The 20437-nt window shown below is 37.9% G+C and overlaps 1 protein-coding gene across 2 annotated transcripts; it reads right to left on the reverse strand.

Moving 5' to 3' along the window:
- Positions 1-618: 618 nt before the first annotated feature.
- On the reverse strand, positions 619-18747 carry c6 (complement component 6). Of its 2 annotated transcripts, XM_042509229.1 has the most exons (21): positions 18601-18747; positions 18185-18357; positions 16847-16977; positions 15210-15348; positions 10132-10263; positions 9685-9844; positions 9322-9466; positions 8959-9100; positions 8236-8374; positions 7577-7792; positions 7048-7291; positions 6249-6371; positions 5974-6140; positions 5653-5878; positions 5399-5567; positions 4973-5084; positions 4021-4153; positions 3660-3854; positions 2759-2846; positions 2314-2558; positions 619-1731 (listed from the first exon to the last, which is right to left on the reverse strand). In XM_042509229.1, the coding sequence occupies exons 1-21, from the start codon at positions 18730-18732 to the stop codon at positions 1550-1552; spliced, it is 3393 nt and encodes a 1130-aa protein (XP_042365163.1). In that variant the 5' UTR covers positions 18733-18747; the 3' UTR covers positions 619-1549. The 2 variants fall into 2 exon arrangements, with proteins under 2 accessions (XP_042365163.1, XP_042365162.1); XM_042509228.1 differs by lacking the exons at positions 15210-15348; positions 16847-16977; positions 18185-18357; positions 18601-18747 and adding an exon at positions 10894-11176 and having other exon boundaries at positions 10132-10317.
- Between the last annotated feature and the right edge of the window lie 1690 nt (positions 18748-20437).

Below are 20437 nucleotides of genomic sequence, written 5' to 3' on the forward strand. Positions count from 1 at the left end.
ACTTAGTGATTTTTTGGGGTATTTAGACTTAGTGCTCCATGTCCAAGTCTTAAAATAAAAAGAAATGAGGCTCAGGTTTCAAAGGTTCGACATTCCCCCCACATAGGTTTTGGGATCCACAGAGTAACTATCAGGAAAGCATAAGACAGCACTGGAGTCTCAAAGGGCCTAAAGTTCAGAGTTTCTGGCTCACAAGATCTGCTAAAATGAGGTCTGCACTCGACTGAGGAGGAGAGGAGAAATGCACCAAACTGCTTTCAATTCCTAATTAGGAGCCAGCCCCCCACCAACACACACACCCTGTACAACAGGTGATCTGAATCACCATCTAATCAGCTGGAGAACTGTGACTTTCTGCTAAAGTGAATTTGGAAAAAAAGAAATGACAGCAGTTACCAAAGAATAATGAACTGATACAAACTGAATTCTAAAAATAACTGAAAAAAAATCTGCCAGTACTAAAATTATTTAAAGTTTTTCTTTTTCTTCCACATCAGGGAAGTTCTTAATGTTTTGTGCAAGAGTTTTTGCATGGTCTACAATCACCCAGTGCTTTATAAAGGGATTCTATGTTTTGGTTATTTTAATGGAGACCAATCAAAACCTCTACTCCCCGTATATAAACAATACATCAATCCTTTATTTCAGACTCAGGGTCCATATAAAAGAGACAAAACATCAAGTAAACTAGAGACAAACATGGTATAAAATCATAGTATAAAGACAAATCAATATATAAATGTCCTACAAAGAGACAACTATACCAGTGTCTCCACAGCTGAGATTGGTAACGTGTAGTGCTACTCCTTATAGTATTATTTCATTCTCAGTCATAAAGAAGGCAGGTAAATTTATACATGAGATTCCTTAAACAGCTTGTATTAACCCCTGCAGCTACAATCACTTTTCTCATGGTGTTATTATATGCCACCTGCAACATGTGTAAACTTGCTTTTTTGTGCTTTGACCATTAGTGAGCAGTATAAAGTGATGCACAATATGCTCTGAAAAGAGACATCTTAACTAGATTTACATAAGAAAATGTTCATTTGAGCATACATCACCCAGTATTGGCTGTAATATTGTAATTTTCTCAGTTATAAAATATACTGTATGTTATAAAACACATTTGTTTACCACTAAAGAAGCATTTGTTTACAATGCCAATTCCAAGACAGTTGGGACACTGTAAAACCTAAAAAAAAACCAAACTAAAATGCAATGATTTATAAATCATTTTTGACATACAAAGGATTTATGAATACAGGATGTGGATCAATACAGTCCAAAACAATATTAAATGTTATAACTGAAGCGTGATCGTAAATACACACTTGATGCCTGCATAATATTTCCAAAAAAAGGTTGGGACAGGGGAATGTTTATCTCTGTACCTTTCCTTTTAACCCTTTGACATCAGTTTTTTTGTGCTACATTCAGGCATCAATGATGGGCTTTGTGACAATATTTAGACTCAAATGACTGACTGCTGCTAATGAAACACAGCAGGAGCAAATAACCAATGCAGTATATTACCACTGATTGAGGATCATCTGGATGCACAGACGCCTTCATTGACAATCTCAAACTGATAACTGGCACATTTGAGGGCGGCCATAGAGCACAGGTCCATGCTGCGAGTCCTCTGGGTCCTTGTCAGCTTCACACAGAACATGTGCGTGTCAACTTTGGGGCAGTTTCGAGCCGCTCTGCACTCGCACTTCTTAGATGCTGAGGACAGATGAGTGAACATTAGGAAAATCATTTGTGTTAAGTCTTAAAATATTCAAGCCTCCATTTGTGATCATTAGTGTGCAGGATTTAGTGGTATTTAGTGGTGAGTTTGCAGAACTGAAACTTGAACTTTGAAGTTTTAATACTATGATCTGATGAATATAGAATTGGTGCTGACAAGTTTTAAGGGACTGCAAGTTCAAAAAACAGCCAGAGTTTAGAGTAATGATGACAGTCTTTCTTTTGCATTTTTAAAAAATCCGCATTCATGTGATAACACTGTGAGAACAATCCTCTTGCACACAGATCCGCAAAAACATCCGAAAACGCTGTACAGTGAACCAAGTCCAGCTGAAATGTCATTCTCAAAGGATTTGCACATTGCCAGTTCACACGGAAAAAGGAGGGGTTGCATTTTCAAGAGATTACACTCTGGAACCCGGTTTCAGAAAGTTTGTCTCATGCACAAACTGTTGCCATGTAAACAGCCCCTTTAAATGAGTGCAGAAAGTATTTTTGGCTATTCATTGACTCAACATTTTAAGGACCATTTCATTGTTTTATCTGAATCAAACTCACCAGAGCAGGTCTCCCATTCATAACACGTGTCGAGATCACAGGACTCCTGAACAGAGCTCTTGGAGGACATGTTGGCTCTGAACATGGCCCACTCCAGTTTGGCCAAATCAGCCGCGTCACATGCGCCATCGTTGACAAAGAAGATCGGATCACCGTGGCAATGACCAGCATGGAAGGAGCACAGGGACATTGGCACGGTGACACCGACATCTAAGTTCAGGATGCAGAGACTCTCTGGTTGAGAACTGCAAACACATACAGGGACAAAATAATTGTTTTGAGATAAACACGGACAATTGTTTACAATTTGATGTAATGAAAATATCCATTTTATATACCACAACAGATAAAATTCAACTGAAAGTGCTTCACATAAGTGACTTTTTATAAAAAATGACATGCTCGTAAGATATAAAGAAGAAACAAGAAACTCATAAAAACTTACAGGCAGCTCTCCCGTTGTATACAGACACATTTAGAGCCCTGCATTTTCTCTCCTGGACCGCACTGACCGTCGGGAACAAACGGTTCCTCTACACACAGGAAACAAACAAACACTTCAGTCTTTTTCTTCATTTAGACTATTTTCTAAATAACACACTGGCTGTCTCATCCACTGTTACCCCTTTTCCACCAACATGGAACTTGCTCTGTTCACAGTCCCAAACCTAATTTTGAACCCTTTTGAATATTTTGACAAAAAACAAATTGGTTCTGAACCCGAAACGTTGTGTGTCATGTTGTACAGATTGGAAAGAGGATAAAGAAGAGAGCTATGGAGAAGTCAAGTGAGAAATGGTTGGATAGAAAAAGAGCGTACAGTGGTCTTATTAATAGTTGATGTTTGTTTATCTGGAAAAAAAATCTTAAAAAACAGAACAAAAGTCCACAGGATCCATGTAATCCGCGATTTTGCTACAAACTTTTTTACTTCAGTTGTGCATTGCACTTTCCGTTGATGAAACAACCTTGTTTAAAATGGTTCTGTGCAAAACCAACCAAAAATTAAGAGTAATATCTATCACGTGCATGAAGAAAAAAACTGACATCCTTAACTCAAACCTGTGAAAAATGGGAGCAAAAATAAGTGTTGAATTTGTGTTCAGTGTATTAATGTTACACATATTCATACACAGATTCACATATGTTTGTACCTAAAAAAAAGGTCTGTTAAAAAGAAGTTTGTCTCATGAAAACCCTTGTGAACTGTAGGTTTTCAATAGGAAATTTACCTTTTATTTAAGATTAGAGCTCCTCTGTGATACACCTGCATGAAAAGTATTAGATATGAATTTTTTTCCTAATTTCTCATGACTGTGGGAGAACAAATGAGTATTATACTGTACCATCAGTGCAGCGGAGGTCGGCAGGTAACGCGGGCTCCCAGGTGAGACTGTTGCCACATTTGTATAAACCTGGTGGCTGCGGCAACAGTCCTGCCTCGTCACAGTTAAAACCCACTGACTCCCCAACTTTGTACTCGTCTTTGTTGGGCGTCAGCGTCATGCCATCAGGGATCTCAGGAGGAAGGCACACTTTCCCTTAAAAAATAAAAGCCAAAAAAATAAGATGGATCTGAATCTAATGTATATATCAGGTGCAGAAACAATATAGTTGAGTTCATAGAGAATGAGTATTGAGAGATTGTAGAGCTGTGGTTACCAGATAACCACGGTTTTCAGTTCACTCGTCTGGTGATAAACTTACTGATGCATTTTCCGCTTGGTTGACTCCACGTCCCATCAGGAAGACAGTTGATGTATTGAAAACCCTCCAGGTCAAATCCAGTATAGCACTGGAACTCCTCATCCTCGCCAAATTCATAGTACTGCTTTGCTTTCTGTCAGAGGAGAAAGTTCATAAATACCAGTTAGGAAATTACACAGTAGAATAAATCCTCCTGGACATCTTTCTTTTAGTTTTCACAGTACTTGCAATCCTCTTTTCATTCTTCTACTATTCATATTCCCATTTGTTGCTTTCCTTTTCCTAGATGTTTTTGTCTTTTTACTCCTTCATGTCACTCCTGCTCTTATAAGGCAAAATTGTGATTTATATTGGACTATTTCGCCAAAATGCATTTGACTTCTTCTGCAAATGATATGCTTTTCTTTGAGAATTAATTGATAATAGCTACCTAATGTCACAACTGTGACATACTGAGTCATATTTTTGATACAATAAGTGGAAATTCATAATTGAGAGATGCAAAGTGATACTTTGTCATTTTGAGATGCAAATTGTTATTTTGGACACTTTTTTTAACTTGATAAAGCATAATGAAGAGATAATTCATCATTATTTAGATTAAGTATGCTATAAGATTTGTAAATTTAAATGCAAATTTAATCTACCCATTCTCATATGTATTAAATGAATTATTATTATTATTATTATTTTTTTTTTTTAAAAAAAGGGGGTTTAAAAGACTTTTTGTCTGAGTTTTGATATTTTATTTTTCATATAGGTATTTATTTTCTTGGCAGTAATTAACTTCCATATCACACAGAGACAAGACTAACAGAAGTGAATGTTTCTCATTTTGGTCAGCTAGCTGACACTTTTATCAGTAATAAGCAATAAATCACTCTCTCTGTTTTGCTCTTATAATGCATATTTTCATCACTAACTGCATGCTGGAGGGTCTGGTAGTGTTTACCCTGAGGAAGCTGTTGGCGGGAATCTGTGGCCTCAGACAGCCCTGCACACCAGGAGGCAGCTCATCCTTCCAGCCGACAGTGAAGTCATCGTCATTATCACAGGTCTCCTGTCTTGACACAAAAACATCAATGCAAAATATAAAGCAAATCCACATGTGTATGAAGACACAATCGAACCTACACATTTTGTAAATTTGATTTTAAAATGTTTGTAGCAGTGGCAGTGCTTCACTGGTTGCAATATCTGCATAACAATGTGATAATGTTGAAAAACACCAATATTTTAGTGACAAAATAAAGTTTTTTGTGATTATTATGAGTTAAATTGCCTTCTTTCTTGGGATGTATGACTCAAATTGCTGTAAAGGCAAGAAAAATGAACTGACTTAATTATCACGATTTGTTAAGCAAAAGGTTTGCCCTACTTTTTAAACATGGAGATGTGACATGGCTCCTCGTGTCTCCCAGGACCACTGCAGGGTCGGCCTCCTCTGAGGGGGGCGGGGTTATCACATCGCCTCGTCCGATGTCTCTTCATCGAGCCATCACAGCGAGTCCACGGCCCCCAGCAGCTCCAGTAACCATCCACCGCATCTGTGGATATCACACCAAACCACATTTCCAAAAAACCCGTCACCCCTGTAGCACTCTGCTGTGTTCAGCAGTTGTCCTGCTGTACCTGAAGTGTAGTCTGGAGCTCGTGTCTCACAGTTGGTGCCATATGTGCCAGTTTGGCAAATACATTTGCACTCTGTGCCGGAGAGAACGGGCTTGGCGTTGTTGGGGCAGGGAGAGCACTTGCAGGTATCGAACTCCTCCTGGTACTGCAGCAGCGCCTTCCTCAGGTGTCTCCTCTTTGTAACAGCACATGGGATCCCCCGAACCAGATCTATGATGGAAAGCACCTGGACGAACACACACATACATGAACCCAACATCAGCTTTTGGTACGTTTTAAAAACATTTCAAAGGATCAAAGACATTTCAGTGATTGTTGAACCTTGCATTCGACCACAACAGGGTTGTCTAGAAGAGACTTGGCCCAGTTCTTGAAGGATGTTTTGTCCGGAGTGGCGCCCTGCCTCTCCCAGGCCAGAGCTGCCGCCTCTCTGGTTCGACCTCCTCTAACCATGGAGAAAGACTTCTCTGCTGCCTTAATGTATGAGCCTGGAACAAAGAAATTTCAAATACATGAAAGCGGTTGTAATACGATCTTCACAATCAGTCATCCATAAACAGTTAAAGATGTGCTTTCTGGCAAATTTTGTAATAAACCTTCATATTTCTGAGTCATCCTGTTGTCGCCGCATCGTATTGTACTTTTGTGTTGGGAGTAGAGGATGACGGTCCAGGTCGTCTCTTGGGCCAGGCAGCCTTTGATGTGGTTTTCTGTTTGACCTGTGGGAGTGTGTAGAGCAACATGATGCAGAAACAAAACAACAGACAATAAAACATTGTGGGTGTTGGTTGGTCTTTTATATTTAAATGACAGGTACACTACATTTTCCTCTTGTTCTGTTTATTCAACAACAGTCTACTTATTTGGGGCTTCTGGTTTCCTGGAGGACGCCGGTGCAGAACTACTGGCTGTCGTCTTTGTGGTGTGCTCAACTGTTCATCAAAAAATGTTAAAGACTCTTTGATATTATGTTACATTTGCATGGCAAAAATTAGGTGAATATTTAGTTTTATCTGTAACCTACACACTCTTGAGGAAATATTAAACATTGATTTTTTCCCTGAGAACAAAGAAAACATGCAGGATCAGATTACCTTTAGAGATACAACCTTCTGACAAATAATGGGTAAAAAAACCCCCAACAACTTATAAATGTTTCTGCGAATCCTTGCGTAGGCAATGCTATGTGCTGAAATCACGGTCTAATGTATGGAGAGAGAACTCTGTCTCTCCTTTTCTTTTTCAAATGTAATCAGAATACATTATCATGAGTTTGATGTGTAAGAGAAGTTTTAACATCTTACCAGCATCAAAAAGCACTGTTCAGACTTTTGGGTTACCAGTGCAGTTCAGGGTGTCATTTTGAAATCTGACCACCAGGCTGTGCTGTTGTACCTGAACTGGTGAGCACCTCTCGGCTGTATTGGTACCACAGGTCATAGAGGCCTCCCAGTTTCCCTGAACTGTAGTAGTGCGTCCCGAAGCGCTGAAAGATGTCCCTGTAGAGGGCGTAGTTGTACTCAAGAGGAAGAGCATTAAGAAACTCAAGGAAGGGCTGTGTCAGGACAAGGTCCTCGGGGTCCCTCACCTTGAACGTGGACACAGGCAGAACCTGGTTCACCCGGATAAATTTGGAGTCCTACAAAAGGCCAAAAAGGAAGAGGGCGGGAGAGATGAAGGAGGACAGTTCAGCTGAAACCTGCTTTGGGTGTGCATTCAAACACACGTGTGTACACATATTCTTGTATCTATACCTTGTGGGGACCATGTTTCAGACCTTGAAAGTGAGGACTTTTTTGTCAAATGATATTTTGTTTGGTCCTTACGACTTTATGTTAAGCTCAGAGGATTAGGGAATGTATAATATGAATAAAGTTCTCACAGGTATATCACTACAAATGTGTGTCTTTGTTTAGCCACTCACTGATTTCTTTGAAGCTTCAAAAGCCGCCTTGTTGGAGCTGATTTGAGTCATGTAGGTCCTTCTGTAGAAGAATAAGGGGTGGAAAGGGATGGGGAAGAAAAGGACTTGTTCATGTCCATCTTGTTGGCTGGTTCCAGGAGAACTGGTCGGATTAACGTTGATTGACTCAGTTTCCAGCGGCTGGGGATCGGTGCTGAAGTCCTCCACCTGTCCAACCTTTACAAACACAACTACATCTGTTAATCAAGGTTTATAACAGACAGAACAGTAACAAAAAGCCAAAACTAAGAAAAAATGTTCTTTTTTTTTTTCAAAATTATTACATTGAAGCCTCTGAGCAGGATGCGATGTCTGGCCATAGCTGCTCCTAGTGGTCAAATATATACTAAAGTAGACTGAAATGCTCATAACATTGGGAATTTCTATTAGTGGTATTTGGAGATTTTGCTGTTCACAACACATTAAGGCCTGAAGGAAAAAACTAATGTTACTGTTCCCATTTTTTTGTCACTATGATTCTGGCCTACAGTTAGTTAGTGAGAGCAACACATCTCAAATCACTGAACAATTCTGAGATGTATATGTTGAAGTCAGAAGTCAGGAAGTAGGCTAACTTTACTAAAGGGGCTGTACAATTAAATATTATGAAATAAAAGTACCTTAATGTCAAAGCTCTCAAAGTTGTGGGGGATTCGGTGGTAGAGCAGCGTGGACTGCGGCCTTCTGATAATGCAGCTTCCTCCCATAAACATGTTGTCCAGTACAGCTCCCCTTGGCACCTCTGCCAGAGCATCAAACCTTCAATCACAAATCAGAGAAAACCAAATCTCAGTGACTTTTCTTGTACAATAAGCACTACAGTCCAACAAAACATTAGCAAAGTGATATTATTGGTCAATATTATGATTATCTTTATTACCATTATCATTATTAATGTCAGATAATGAAAAATGAAATTGCAGAGCAGTAAAGTGGAGCAAATGAGTATTTTTTGTGTGTTTTTTTTATTTATAATCATGGTAAATGTTTGTAAAATGAACTTTTGTTTACTGATAGATGTAATTCATTAGCAAAGTTTTATAAACAAATTAATTCTGTAGCAAAAAGGTGTTGTAAAATGAGTTTTTCTTTACAATAAAATATTTTTTTCCAAAATGTATACATGCATGTTGACAAAAACAAAATTTAGTCTTTAAAACGTAGAGCTGGACACTTTTCAAAGAATAACAAATTCAATGCAACATGCAAAATATAAGACTATAAATGTGTTTTAAGTGGGGAAACAGTAGAATACTTGTAAAAGAAATCTAATTTACAAACCCAGCAGGGGTGGGATGGGAAGGGATGTTAAAAAAGTTGTAACCTTTTGACCTTTAGCCTACCCATTTCCCACCAGGTCAGCCCCGGGGGCCACTCTCTTCTCCGCTGGACACACTATCTTGAAATCACCACAGTCCTTCTCATCAGTGTTATCTCCACAGTCGTTTTGTCTGTTGCATGTTAGTGTTGAGTTGATGCAGCGTCCTGCAGCAGAAAGAATGTTTAGAGAAAAAGAAAATGTTATGCGTCTTTATTTTTGTGTTGTGGCAGCAGATCAGAGGTTAAAAAAGTGTGCATGTAACTGAAAAGATGTTAACTTGGTTCCCTCAATAGGCTGGGATACTTAAAATTAATATAAAAACAACAGAGTATTGCACATTTTCCTTGATTCCTTAACACATCGGTAATGTAAAAACACAACTTGCCATTATCACACTTGAAGTCGCCTTTGCAGTCGATGGGTGGTAACTTGCACTCTGTGGAGGGGTGACAGGGTCTCTCCTCTGTCAGCTCCATGCTGCAGGCCGAGCCACCAAACTGGGACGGCCTCTGGACAGACCGCGTCCGTAACTGGCGACAACATGTGAGAAAAAGTTTATTTGAATAAAAACTTCACACTTTTTAAAAAAAATTCTAGCCTATTACCAACTTATTGATCAATGGTTGAAAGAGATTGCTATAAAAACAGTACAGAGAAAAGAACAGTCATGTATTGTCACATAAAATTAAAACACAGCTGTGACAGGGAATCTGTCAGGGTTTTGCAGTGTCATCTGTGTGTTTCTTGCCTGTTTCTTGGCGCAGGGAGAGCAGTCGGACCAAGGCCCAAATTCTGTCAGCAGGCAGTTGATTGGACAGGTCTGCTCATTACAAGCTCTGCTGTCATGTTTGTCACACAGCTGCTTGCAGCTGCTTTTCCAGAAATAACCATCATCATAAGTAAATTTTCTGTTTAAAAAGAAAAAAAGGGTGAGAAAATACTTACAGGATCTGTTGGCAACATCTGCTTTAAGTGTTTGTATTTCACAACAATAACTGAAAAACGGCAGAGTAAATAAGAATGAAATCACTCTTGATTTCACAATGACTGGCTCTATTTTGACAACAGTTTCGACTTGCAAAATTTACAACACAGCATGCTATACTTCTAATTCTGGCCTAAAAGCCTAAATATCTGTGTGTATCTTGTGTCTCACTTATTTGTACAGTGTCTCATCTGTATCAGAGTGTCCCACCTGTGTCTGTGCTGAGTGCCGTGGTTGCAGGTCTTGCTGCAGGCTGACCAGGATCCCCAGGGGTACCGGTCACAGAAACAAGCCAGGCCAACTGATATCCAGCTGAGGAGCTGGAGCAGCAGGACCAAACGGCTGGAAGGAGCCATCATGGAAGTTTGCACTGGTTTTACCACCTCTGAAAATAATCTGATATACAGAATCAGTCAGATTTATTTAGATTTCTATTATACTGATGCTTTATTGTACTTTGAATAAACAAAATGAAGCATCACTAATAACAGATAAAATCACACCACTGATTCTCAAATGCACACGTCAACATCAATAATCTACTCAAAATTAAAAAAGTTGATGCTCCTGCAGATTCTCTGCAGAGAAACATCCTAATATGAACATGGCGAGTTGGTACATCAATTAACCGTAAATTGTACTATACTCACTTCAAAATGCAATATGCAGCACTTCACTGCAGCTGATAATTTTCTGCATTCCCTAAAAAAAAGTTCTTAACATTTTTAAAAAATTCTCTAAACTCCAAAGTTTTTCATGCAATCCATATTTTCCATCCATATTACAAAATATATTTCTGATACACATAAAAAATAAGCTAAGGCAGCACATTTCATTAATAGATTAATTCAGTGTTTTTGAATAATGCATAAAAAAGAATTTAATAAAAAAGACCCCCCAAAAAGGGAATAAATAAATAAAATAATACAAAACAACAAAGGAACATGCATAAAAAAGCTACATCTGACTCACCACATATACAGATGTCCTCTTCAACAGATATTAATGCACACAGTCTGGCAGCTCCTGTGTGTGACTGTATATTTGGGCAGTTAGTCCTCTCACTCAGGGTATTCTGCACTGCAAGCAGAACTGAATCTGACTTGAGTTACCAGCAGCAATTTATAACCTCTGTGTTTTTTTTTAGAGTTACATTGCCTAATCTGTGTCCGAAAATAAAAACTACTTTTTGTTAATAATGACACTAATGAGAAAACAGCAGCAGCGCATTTTACATAACCTTCTTGTTCCTCGTCGTTACGGGAAGTTAAGAGCTCTGGAGTTTCCCAGCTGCTGAGACGTAAACCAGATGTTTTGTGTTTGAGACTTGACAGTTCGAGATACTGAGGGGGAGAACACTTCAGTTATCCAAAGATTTGCACAATCTGGCACTACACATGATTGCAACTGGTCCATGAATGTGTTATTGCCTGGTAGATGACTGGAACATTTTGACATATTATATTAACGGAATGAAATATTGTTATTTGGTTTGGCGTTATTATTTTTTCCAAGACATTGGGAGGGAAATAGGAGAAAAGAAAGTATGCATTGTGTTACAAGATATATATATATATATATATATACATACATATAATACATATAATAAATGAAACCTTGCAAAATGGAAAGCACAATGTCTGCACAAAGTGTCTAGATTTTTCAAAAAATAAGAAGAAATCTTCCAAATGGGAAAAAAATCCAAACAATTGGATTTAGTAGAATAATTTTAAAAACATTAGATATAAATTAAATTTCCCAGCAAATGATGTTTTTTTTGTGTGTAGCCGACTGCCTATTTGATTACTTAAAGGAATAGTTTGTCTTTTTTTTTTTTTTTTTAAATGTGTAATGTAACAACAGAATTTAAACACATTATGTACTTAAGATGATTTACAGACTGAGGCATGCCCTGAACTGGTTAAGATAAAGACAATAAAGAAAGAAATATTATGTTACTTGTATATAAAACTTTATTCACATTATAAAATGTCCTAAGCTGTACATACGTTTAGCTGTGGATTCTCTACATTGCAGGACACACTTACTACATGGCATACTTTGAGTCATATACATGCCCAAACAAAGAATTTAGCAACTTAGACATCACCACTTTAGATTACAGTAAAGAAATAAAATAACATCACAAACACAAATTTACAAATTACACTTAGATTCAATGGGAAAATGGCTCTATGAATGAACAGATTTTAACTAGGTTTTTTTGTATGTTTCCGGCCTTTTCAATTCTGTTTGTTGTATGTGGATTATCTGCAAAGCCCTTGTGATGGAAAGCTGAAAGTTAAAATTGTTGTTTTTCAGGGAAGACTGCTAATGACAAACTGTGCGTTTGTATAAAACAAGTCCTGCTAGTTAATTCGACTACTATTTTAAAGGAGTATTAGAGAAACTCTACAAGTTAAGCTATGCAATTACAAGTTGCAATTTTCTAAGACATATTTTTAATTTTATAACTCTGGATATTATTAGAATGAAGTTGTGGAAAAATGCTAATTTTTGAGAACAAAATCTGTTTTGGGAAAAAAAAAATAGATTTGGTAGATTTGTTAACATGCCCTAGAAGAAACATTTTTTGTAGTACTTTTTTTTTTTTTTTTACCAAAAAAGTGTTTGAGGAGGTCTATTTTTACATATAAAGGTTTATCCTCTGGGGAGTAGGCTTGTGATTGATACTTTTCATATGCAATCTGCCCACTTATGATAGGTTTCTTGATATTTCATGGTACATATGGAAGTTTATAGTTGTAATATAATGCTAATGTCAGTAATATTAGCTTTCATCCTCTGGAGACCATAAATATCCACAGCAAATTTCATAAAAATGCCATATAATATAAATCAAATCTAGCCAATAGTTTTCAAGGCTCCCTGCTGTGAACTAAAGTGTTGGTTGTCGGAAATTTTCACCTTGAATTGGTGCAAAAGGAGTTTAGGGCTTACCTAAATGTTCACAAATCATCCTCTCTCCAGACTACATTTCATAATAATACATCCAGTAGTTTATGAATATCTCTGTCTATGCCAAAGTATTGAAAAGACTAACTTACCAACATCATCATGCATCATCATCTGCTATCTGGGTGAGAGCAGAAAGGCTGAAGATCTGCCTAAGATGTGTAAAAGGCAAAATTTAGGCAAAGCTTTGTAGCGGCATTTGCTTATCTTTCTATATGAAAAATAAGTATTATAATTAATGGAGCCAATTAAGTGTTTGCATCTTTCAACTGTATATGAATTGCTTTGTCTACAGGGCGTACAGGCAGATAGAGACTCACCTGGCAAGAGCCTCTACTGAGTGATGTCCGGATGAAATACTACAGGAGGTTTTTGGCACTAAAACATCTCACACTGCGACACATTCAAACATGGAGGTGTGACACGAGCACAGTGAGACAGCTGAGAAGCAAAGATGCCAGTGCATAGCCTGAATATGTACATTTTTTAAATTATTTCGTTATATAAAAATGGCACAAAAAAGAAAAATAAGGAGGGATGGCTGCATATGTAAGAAAAAAAAGATGACTGAAAATGACAGAAAACAAAAACATTTTTCAAAGCCTAAAACTGAACCCAAACCCGGCCTGTATTTGTCTTTGGGGTCCGACCTGTTAAAACACTTATGGTATCTTTTTTTTTTTTTTTTTTTAATCTAAGACTGACTGTTAGGTCATCAAGCTAATGAAACACTTTGGCTTCACTATTTTCCCCTTTCCACTGGATAATTGTGTATGTATAATCCACTTGGAAGGTTTCTTAAAATACATGAAAATAGCCAAACCAGACCCAAAATGTTATGCCACTAAGCCAACCAAACCTAAAAAGGGTGAGTCGCAGAACTCAAAACCGATCAGCCAAAAAATTTAGCCTCAAGATGAAAAAGACAAATGGTGTAGAATTAGATAACAAGTACTACAATATTACAATTTCAGATAATATTGGGGAAAATACTGTAACTAAATAAAGATTATAATGAAATAAGATTCATAAATCTCTTATTTAATATACATCATAAATTAAAATGACAGTCCTTTCCTATGTGTGGACCGTAGTGCTGTCCTCTCAGCCAGACACCATGCAGCAGAGTCCAGGGAAGCGTCTCTTCCTCTGTCTGATCAGCGGGTGAGGAGTCAGATTCAACAAGCTGCTGTCGTCTGAAACAAACACAGATGGATGGAAACACAACTTTACTTTTAGCTGATGCTTTAGTCCAATGCTTCTTCCAAGTTCTAAGTTCAATCACATAGGAACAACCCTAAAAGTGCAAGAATCATGCATGTACATCATCAAAAACACTGATCTTCTTCCACTGGAGCAAATAGTTATAAATTTGGAGGCTTTCATATCAGGGGCCTTGGCCTGGACCCAACTGACCCTTCAGTCCAGTTCATCTATTTAGTCTGAACACTGTGTACTTTGCCCGGGTCAACTTGAAAAATTTGTCTTGAGTACGGTTCATGCGTAGGGTTATTGAATTATTTTCAATATACTACATCTAAAGTAGATTTATGAACACAGCCTGGGATATGTCAATGATTAGCAGCGACATTGATCGTGAAAGTGCACCTGGTGGAAATAGCATGTATTTTTTCCATATGCCAAATATGGTAAAATGATGCCACGAGGTGGAAAACTGTAAAAAATTACAAATTTCGAGGCAAAAAGCCCAGAATGACACCCAGAAATAATACAATGTGTATTTTTATGCTTTGATGAAACCCATTCAAACTGCAAGTTTGAATGGGTTTCAATGGCACACTTTGTGCACCTATCAGTATAAATGTAAGATGTCAGTTTTTTCCAAGAATAAAAAGTATACTTTATTTGTTGCAAAAATAAAGACGCACCTGACAGTTAAAACATTAAAGGTTAAAATGTTATTACAATGACAGTCAGGACATTTAAGTATGTTATTGGTCTGTTACAACATTGGGTTTAAGCACATTTTTGACGGGTTAAATGCTGATTTTATTACATTTTCAGGAAACTACTGTAATACTGAGTGCAACAAGGTGTGTCTGGACTGTAACACTACTAATGTTTTGAATTTTATCAGTCACAAACATGTCATACCTTGGTTTTTCAGTGGCAATGGCATCGTGTCCCTGAGTTTGCTGAGAAGGTTTCGCATCTCTCGCATATCTCTGCGAAAACAAACACCAACTTGTTTTTAATTTGGATGAAAGATTCTGAATTCTCAACGGCAGAAGAATACAGTTCATCACATCAGTGCAAGAATGCCTTTTTAAAAGCAGGTGCAGTCGGTGTACCTCTCTATATTCTGAATGTCCATTCCCACCAGCCACTGCTCCTGCGGGAAGTCTATGGGCGAGGAAGATCGGTCTTCCAGGATGGGAACGTCCGAGCTTTCATCCACCCTCAGGTCCAACCTCGGCTCAGAGTCTGTTCCTTCAGGTCCAAAAAGAGACGGCAGAACTGAGGCATCGTCGACAAATAACTCAAACACATTCAAAGCAACTAAGACACCATTTCTACTCATGATAAAGAAAGTGAATAATTTGAATATTCTGTGGGCCTGCGGGGACTGGCATGTTTTTTTGCAAACATTTTTTTGTATGTGCAAAAGAAATGATCCATCTGTATGATCTCTTATTTAAAAATATTAGTAACTCTGTACTGCCCTCTGCTGTTTAAACAGTGAACAGACTCTGATCTTCAGATATGACTGAGAAACCCAAATGAAAAAAATATGTAAGCAGAGGTTTTATGCATGCATTTTAACCATATTTCAATTAATTCATTATTTTTACTATGCATTCAAGAATACTAAGGTGGTTTATTCATTTTAAGAATGGCTCTTATGTTTTTGCAAATGAGCTCTTCATTAAAATATGTATTTAAAATGAGGATTTCAAGTAGAAAAACAGAAAGTTTAACAGACCTGAAGAGCAGTGAAATTTGTAACGGATGCAATTACGTATGCACATGCACCAAAGTGTTTACATGGTCACACATACACAGCCTCACAAATGCTCATCATTAGTCCGCTGATGTCTCCCTGCAACAACTAGTGGCAAAATGGTGAATGTGTGTGTATGTATGTCTGTACATCTGTGTGTTTGCTTAACTTAACCAGACTGACACTGGAAATAAATTTAATTCTCTCCCTGCTCTCTATTATTATTACCTGTGTGTGTGTTAATCTCTCTATGAAGTTATGTGAATTTCTTTCTTTAAAGTTATGTGAATCCACGAGAAAGTTATGCACCTTTATGTTACAGGGCACTCTTACTGCTTCGTCATTGAGTCAACTGGCATGAACATAAACACACACCTTTAAACACACACTCACTAAAAACACTAAACACTTAACTTTTTTGTTAAATGCATTTTTCATTACTTGTGTTTTTAGTGTCGTATTTGTCTTTTTAAAAGAGGAATTAAACGTGTTGTTATCGCAGCGCCGGGCCTGTCTCTCAGCAGACGTTTGGACTTGTCCCAGCAGGAGGAGCACAGGTGTTACTGATAACATTAACCATGCTCAGCTCTGTTCAAATGTCCCAGTGAGCCAAGACTGTGTGACAAGCTGAAACTGGAGCATCTTGATTAAATTATTTCATTATTTACACCTGTGTTTGTCCCACTGTCACAGGTCAAATGTTTTCTGTGGTGGGAAAAAGCCCATTTTAACATTTTACTGGCTTTTTTTCTTATTAATGGGCAGACATTGAGTATTAAAACCAAACAAATACAGATAGTCGTGTGATGCATATGTAGGTTTTTATGTTGAACGAGTCACTGCTTGTTTGATTTACATCAATCCCCAAAATGTTGTTCATCTGACTGACACTTTGTGTGTGTATGTGTGTGTGTGTGCCTTTAAAAATGATGGTACTGTGTGTGTCTGTGTGTGTGCGTGTGTGTGTGTGTGTGTGAGAGACGGTACTTTTTCTGTGCAGCTGCAGCACCCCCAGCAGGCACATGGATTTGAGCATCTCTGTTATGAACATCTCGAGGCAGCACTGCAGCTGGATGAAGAGCCGACAGATCTCAGGGTGGATCTCCCCGTCCTCGAGTCTGCAGCGAGAAGAGGTGGAGGAAGAGGAGGAGGGAGGAGAGGACAACAGAATGAAAGGGAGGAGGGAAAATAAAGAAAATATATGATCAGACAAACAGGCAAGAGGGAACTTTACATTAAAGCTGACCAAGTTCAAACACACTTGCTGCAAATCCAGGTTTTGGGACATGAATTTCCACAATTTTTCCTTTATTTCATTAAAAGTGATCAAAATTAAATTGCAGAGTGAACTTTTGTCAAAGTTACACGACAGTAGCATCATTTATTTGAACTGCAGTACCAAACAGTGATATCATTACATCCACTTTAATAAATTACTTCAGTTTTTAAGGGCCAATTTTCCAGTGTTTCTAACAAAAAAGAGGAACATCTGCAGAGGCTCGTAAAACTAGACAAGCTAAACTCAGTTAATCTCTGTGTTTTCAATGATGTCCCTTATGCAGATGACCTTGGCCTGTTTGTGGTGTAGTTTGTTGATGAATACTGTTACTTTCATGGGCCTCAGTCTTTTCACATTTTGTTTATACTGCAACTTTCCTGCAGTACTGTTTTATATGTGCTGAAAACAGGACATCCTTGTTCAATAAAGCCTTTTCTCAGTGGCTTTCAAATTTTGTGAGGAAGTGGTGGCTTCATGGAAGTTAAACTGTCCACTTTCCAGCTGTGCCCATTTGATCATTGTTGTTTTTTTAGTGTTTTGTTTTATAAACAATATACAAATAGAAAAAAAACATAAAAATAAAATAAAATAAAATATTAAATATATCAATACATTAAATAAAATTTCAAACATTAATATAAAGAAATTAATAAAATACAAAATAATGACCTTGCATGTTACACAATACACGAACGAAAAAAATACATACAAAAGAAAAATAAATAAATAAATAAATAAAAGAGAAAAATGTGACAAAATGGCAACCTATTAAGTATATATATAATAATGGCAGCAGCAATAGAAAAAAAACTAAAAGCAGAAAAATGTGTTGCTTCAATAACTTAGCTACTGTGTGTGCCATTAAAATGCTTTTTTTTTTTTAACTGTTTAAAGCATGATAAGCCTTTAATAAAGGAGGTTCAAACGTGCGTGGAAACAAACAAGTGGGGGCAGGTGTGTGTGTGTGTGTGTGTGTGTGTGTGTGTTAATGTCAAATAAAAAAAAAATTCTTGTGTCATAATAATGCGTCTTTGTTTGCTTCCTACCCTGAAACTGAGATGACGGTGAGGTCCTGGTGTGCAGCCCGGGCCATGGAGCATCCTTTGGACCGCGTGTGGTGCATCTGAGCCCGCAGAGACGGACAGTCGATGGAGATCTCCCCGACGGAGATGACCTGCTCCCGGTACAGCGCGACCAGGGTGTTAAATTCCTGCACTGTCTGGAGAAAAAAAAAAAACAAACCACCGACTGTTAGTTAAGGTCGAGAAAAGCAACCTCAAATCTCAAATAAAAAAATATAGCAATAAAAATTGTTTGTTTTTTGTCCATTTTGCGCAACTGCTGCTGCACCTGCACATGATAACATCGGCTCTATTTGGTAAATAGAAGCTGTCCTTTGGTGCAGAGCTAAACACGGAGCTCTTACTAATGATTAACAGCGATGACTTATCTCGGCACTCACCATCCTGCTGCCGTCCACGGCCCCCTCCGTGCTCTCTCTGCGCTCCAGCTCCGTCTGCGCCACTTTGCTGACGGGAAAAATGCTCCCTGCAGACCTTGGGCGCTTCTTCCGCCCGTACGGTGCAGAACACATGCATGCACACCCACCACCGGAGCCCAGACAGACGGACACAGATGTCCTCCTGTTTCCTGATCAGCAGCTGTGTCCTCTAAAAAGCAGGAAAAAATGACCCGCTCGGAAGGTTTTTTGGTTTAACGCGTAAAGCCCCCCGCTGGTGTGTGCGTCGTTATTCCCGGAGCAGGAGCGTGTCGCGGGCCGGTCGGACCCCCAGCAGCTCGCTGTGCATCTCAGCCGAGAGGAGAGTCACCTTCAGCCCCTCCTGAAGGCCGAGAGGGAGGCTCCTCCGTCTTCCGCCGCGCGCTCACGTGTGAGGAGGATTCAGCACGAGCCAACAGCGAAACAAGTCGTCACCTCCTCGACTAACAATTAACTGTTTAGGAGCATCAGAGGGACAGAAAAATCAACAACTGTGGTTTCTTGTGTGTGACATTAAGGAACACTCCGGTGTTTTTAACCTGGACTCTATTGGTTTTTTATTTGTATTTTAATTAATGCACAAATACCATATAGACAGTGTTACAATAAAAAAAACTTTATTTTTTAACCTGGACTCTATAGTATTTTCCTTTTGTTAATGAGATGCTAAAATATAGGCTGTAAAATCAGCTGTTTAATATATTAAATGTCCAGTTGTGATAAAGTTAAATTAAAGGAGAACTGTCTTTTTTAACCTGAACCATATTTTCCGGCGTTTTTGTGTTTTAGTGACTTGTGGGAACAACAATTATTGATTTTTTAAAATTTTATTAAATTATTTTTTAGCAAAAATACTGCAGCCACAACATTGACAGGTTATATTCAGTCCATTATTTGCGCGTGTTTGAAGAAAAATATCTGGCTGTTAAGGCGAGTCGCCAGCTTTATCTGTCAAACAGAAGCCCACTTTTACACTGCATGTTCAAGGTGGGAATGTCATGCTGTTATTCCACCTTTTTTACTTTCACATTACTGGTTAAAACTAAAGAGAACCAATGAAAACTGGTCAAGAAAGCAGTGAAGAAACAGACTTCATCAATCTGTAAAAGTTTTCTATTTAGAGACATTTTTATTCATGAATAATTTCCACAAACTCATCCATGTGGCCTGACCTGTTATTATTTTTTGTACTGACAAATAAAACTTGAAATGATTACAGCAAAACAAAAAAAAGATACAATATGTAACCATTTTTTTTCCTTACAACAATACATTTATATTAGATTTACTTGGCTAAAGCCCTTTAGGCCATTTTTTTAAATAAAAGAAAAAGATGCTGTGAATTTATTCTTCAATTCTTCTTAAGATCACAATGACCCTGCTGAAAAAAATGCAGATGTGTAGTTACACAACATGAATGCCATTTTTTGCCATTTTTGTTTTCAATTTTGCTAGCATTTTGAGAGAGAGACACTATTCGTGTTCACTAAAACGTAATAATAAATTTATGGTTTTCTGGCTTCCTGTAAATACAGTGTATTTTGACAAACACCTAAAAATTAAAGCTACTTGATTCCAGCTTCATATTGTTATAGACGGAAGGCACAGACTAAACAAAGGCACCGTACTGATAATAGTTTTGAAATTTTAGCCCATTTTTTTGTTTCTCATTCTCTGTCTGTTCTTTCTGCTCCTGTCAGAATCAGTCATTTATTAATAACTGCTACTTGCTTTCATTTTTAAATATCTAATTCCTGAGCGTCTCTCTACATGTACAAGTAGAAGCAAAACTTTCTTGGAA

The sequence above is a fragment of the Plectropomus leopardus genome, chromosome 20 (genome assembly GCF_008729295.1).
Source record: "Plectropomus leopardus isolate mb chromosome 20, YSFRI_Pleo_2.0, whole genome shotgun sequence".
Taxonomy (NCBI): Eukaryota; Metazoa; Chordata; class Actinopteri; order Perciformes; family Serranidae; genus Plectropomus; species Plectropomus leopardus.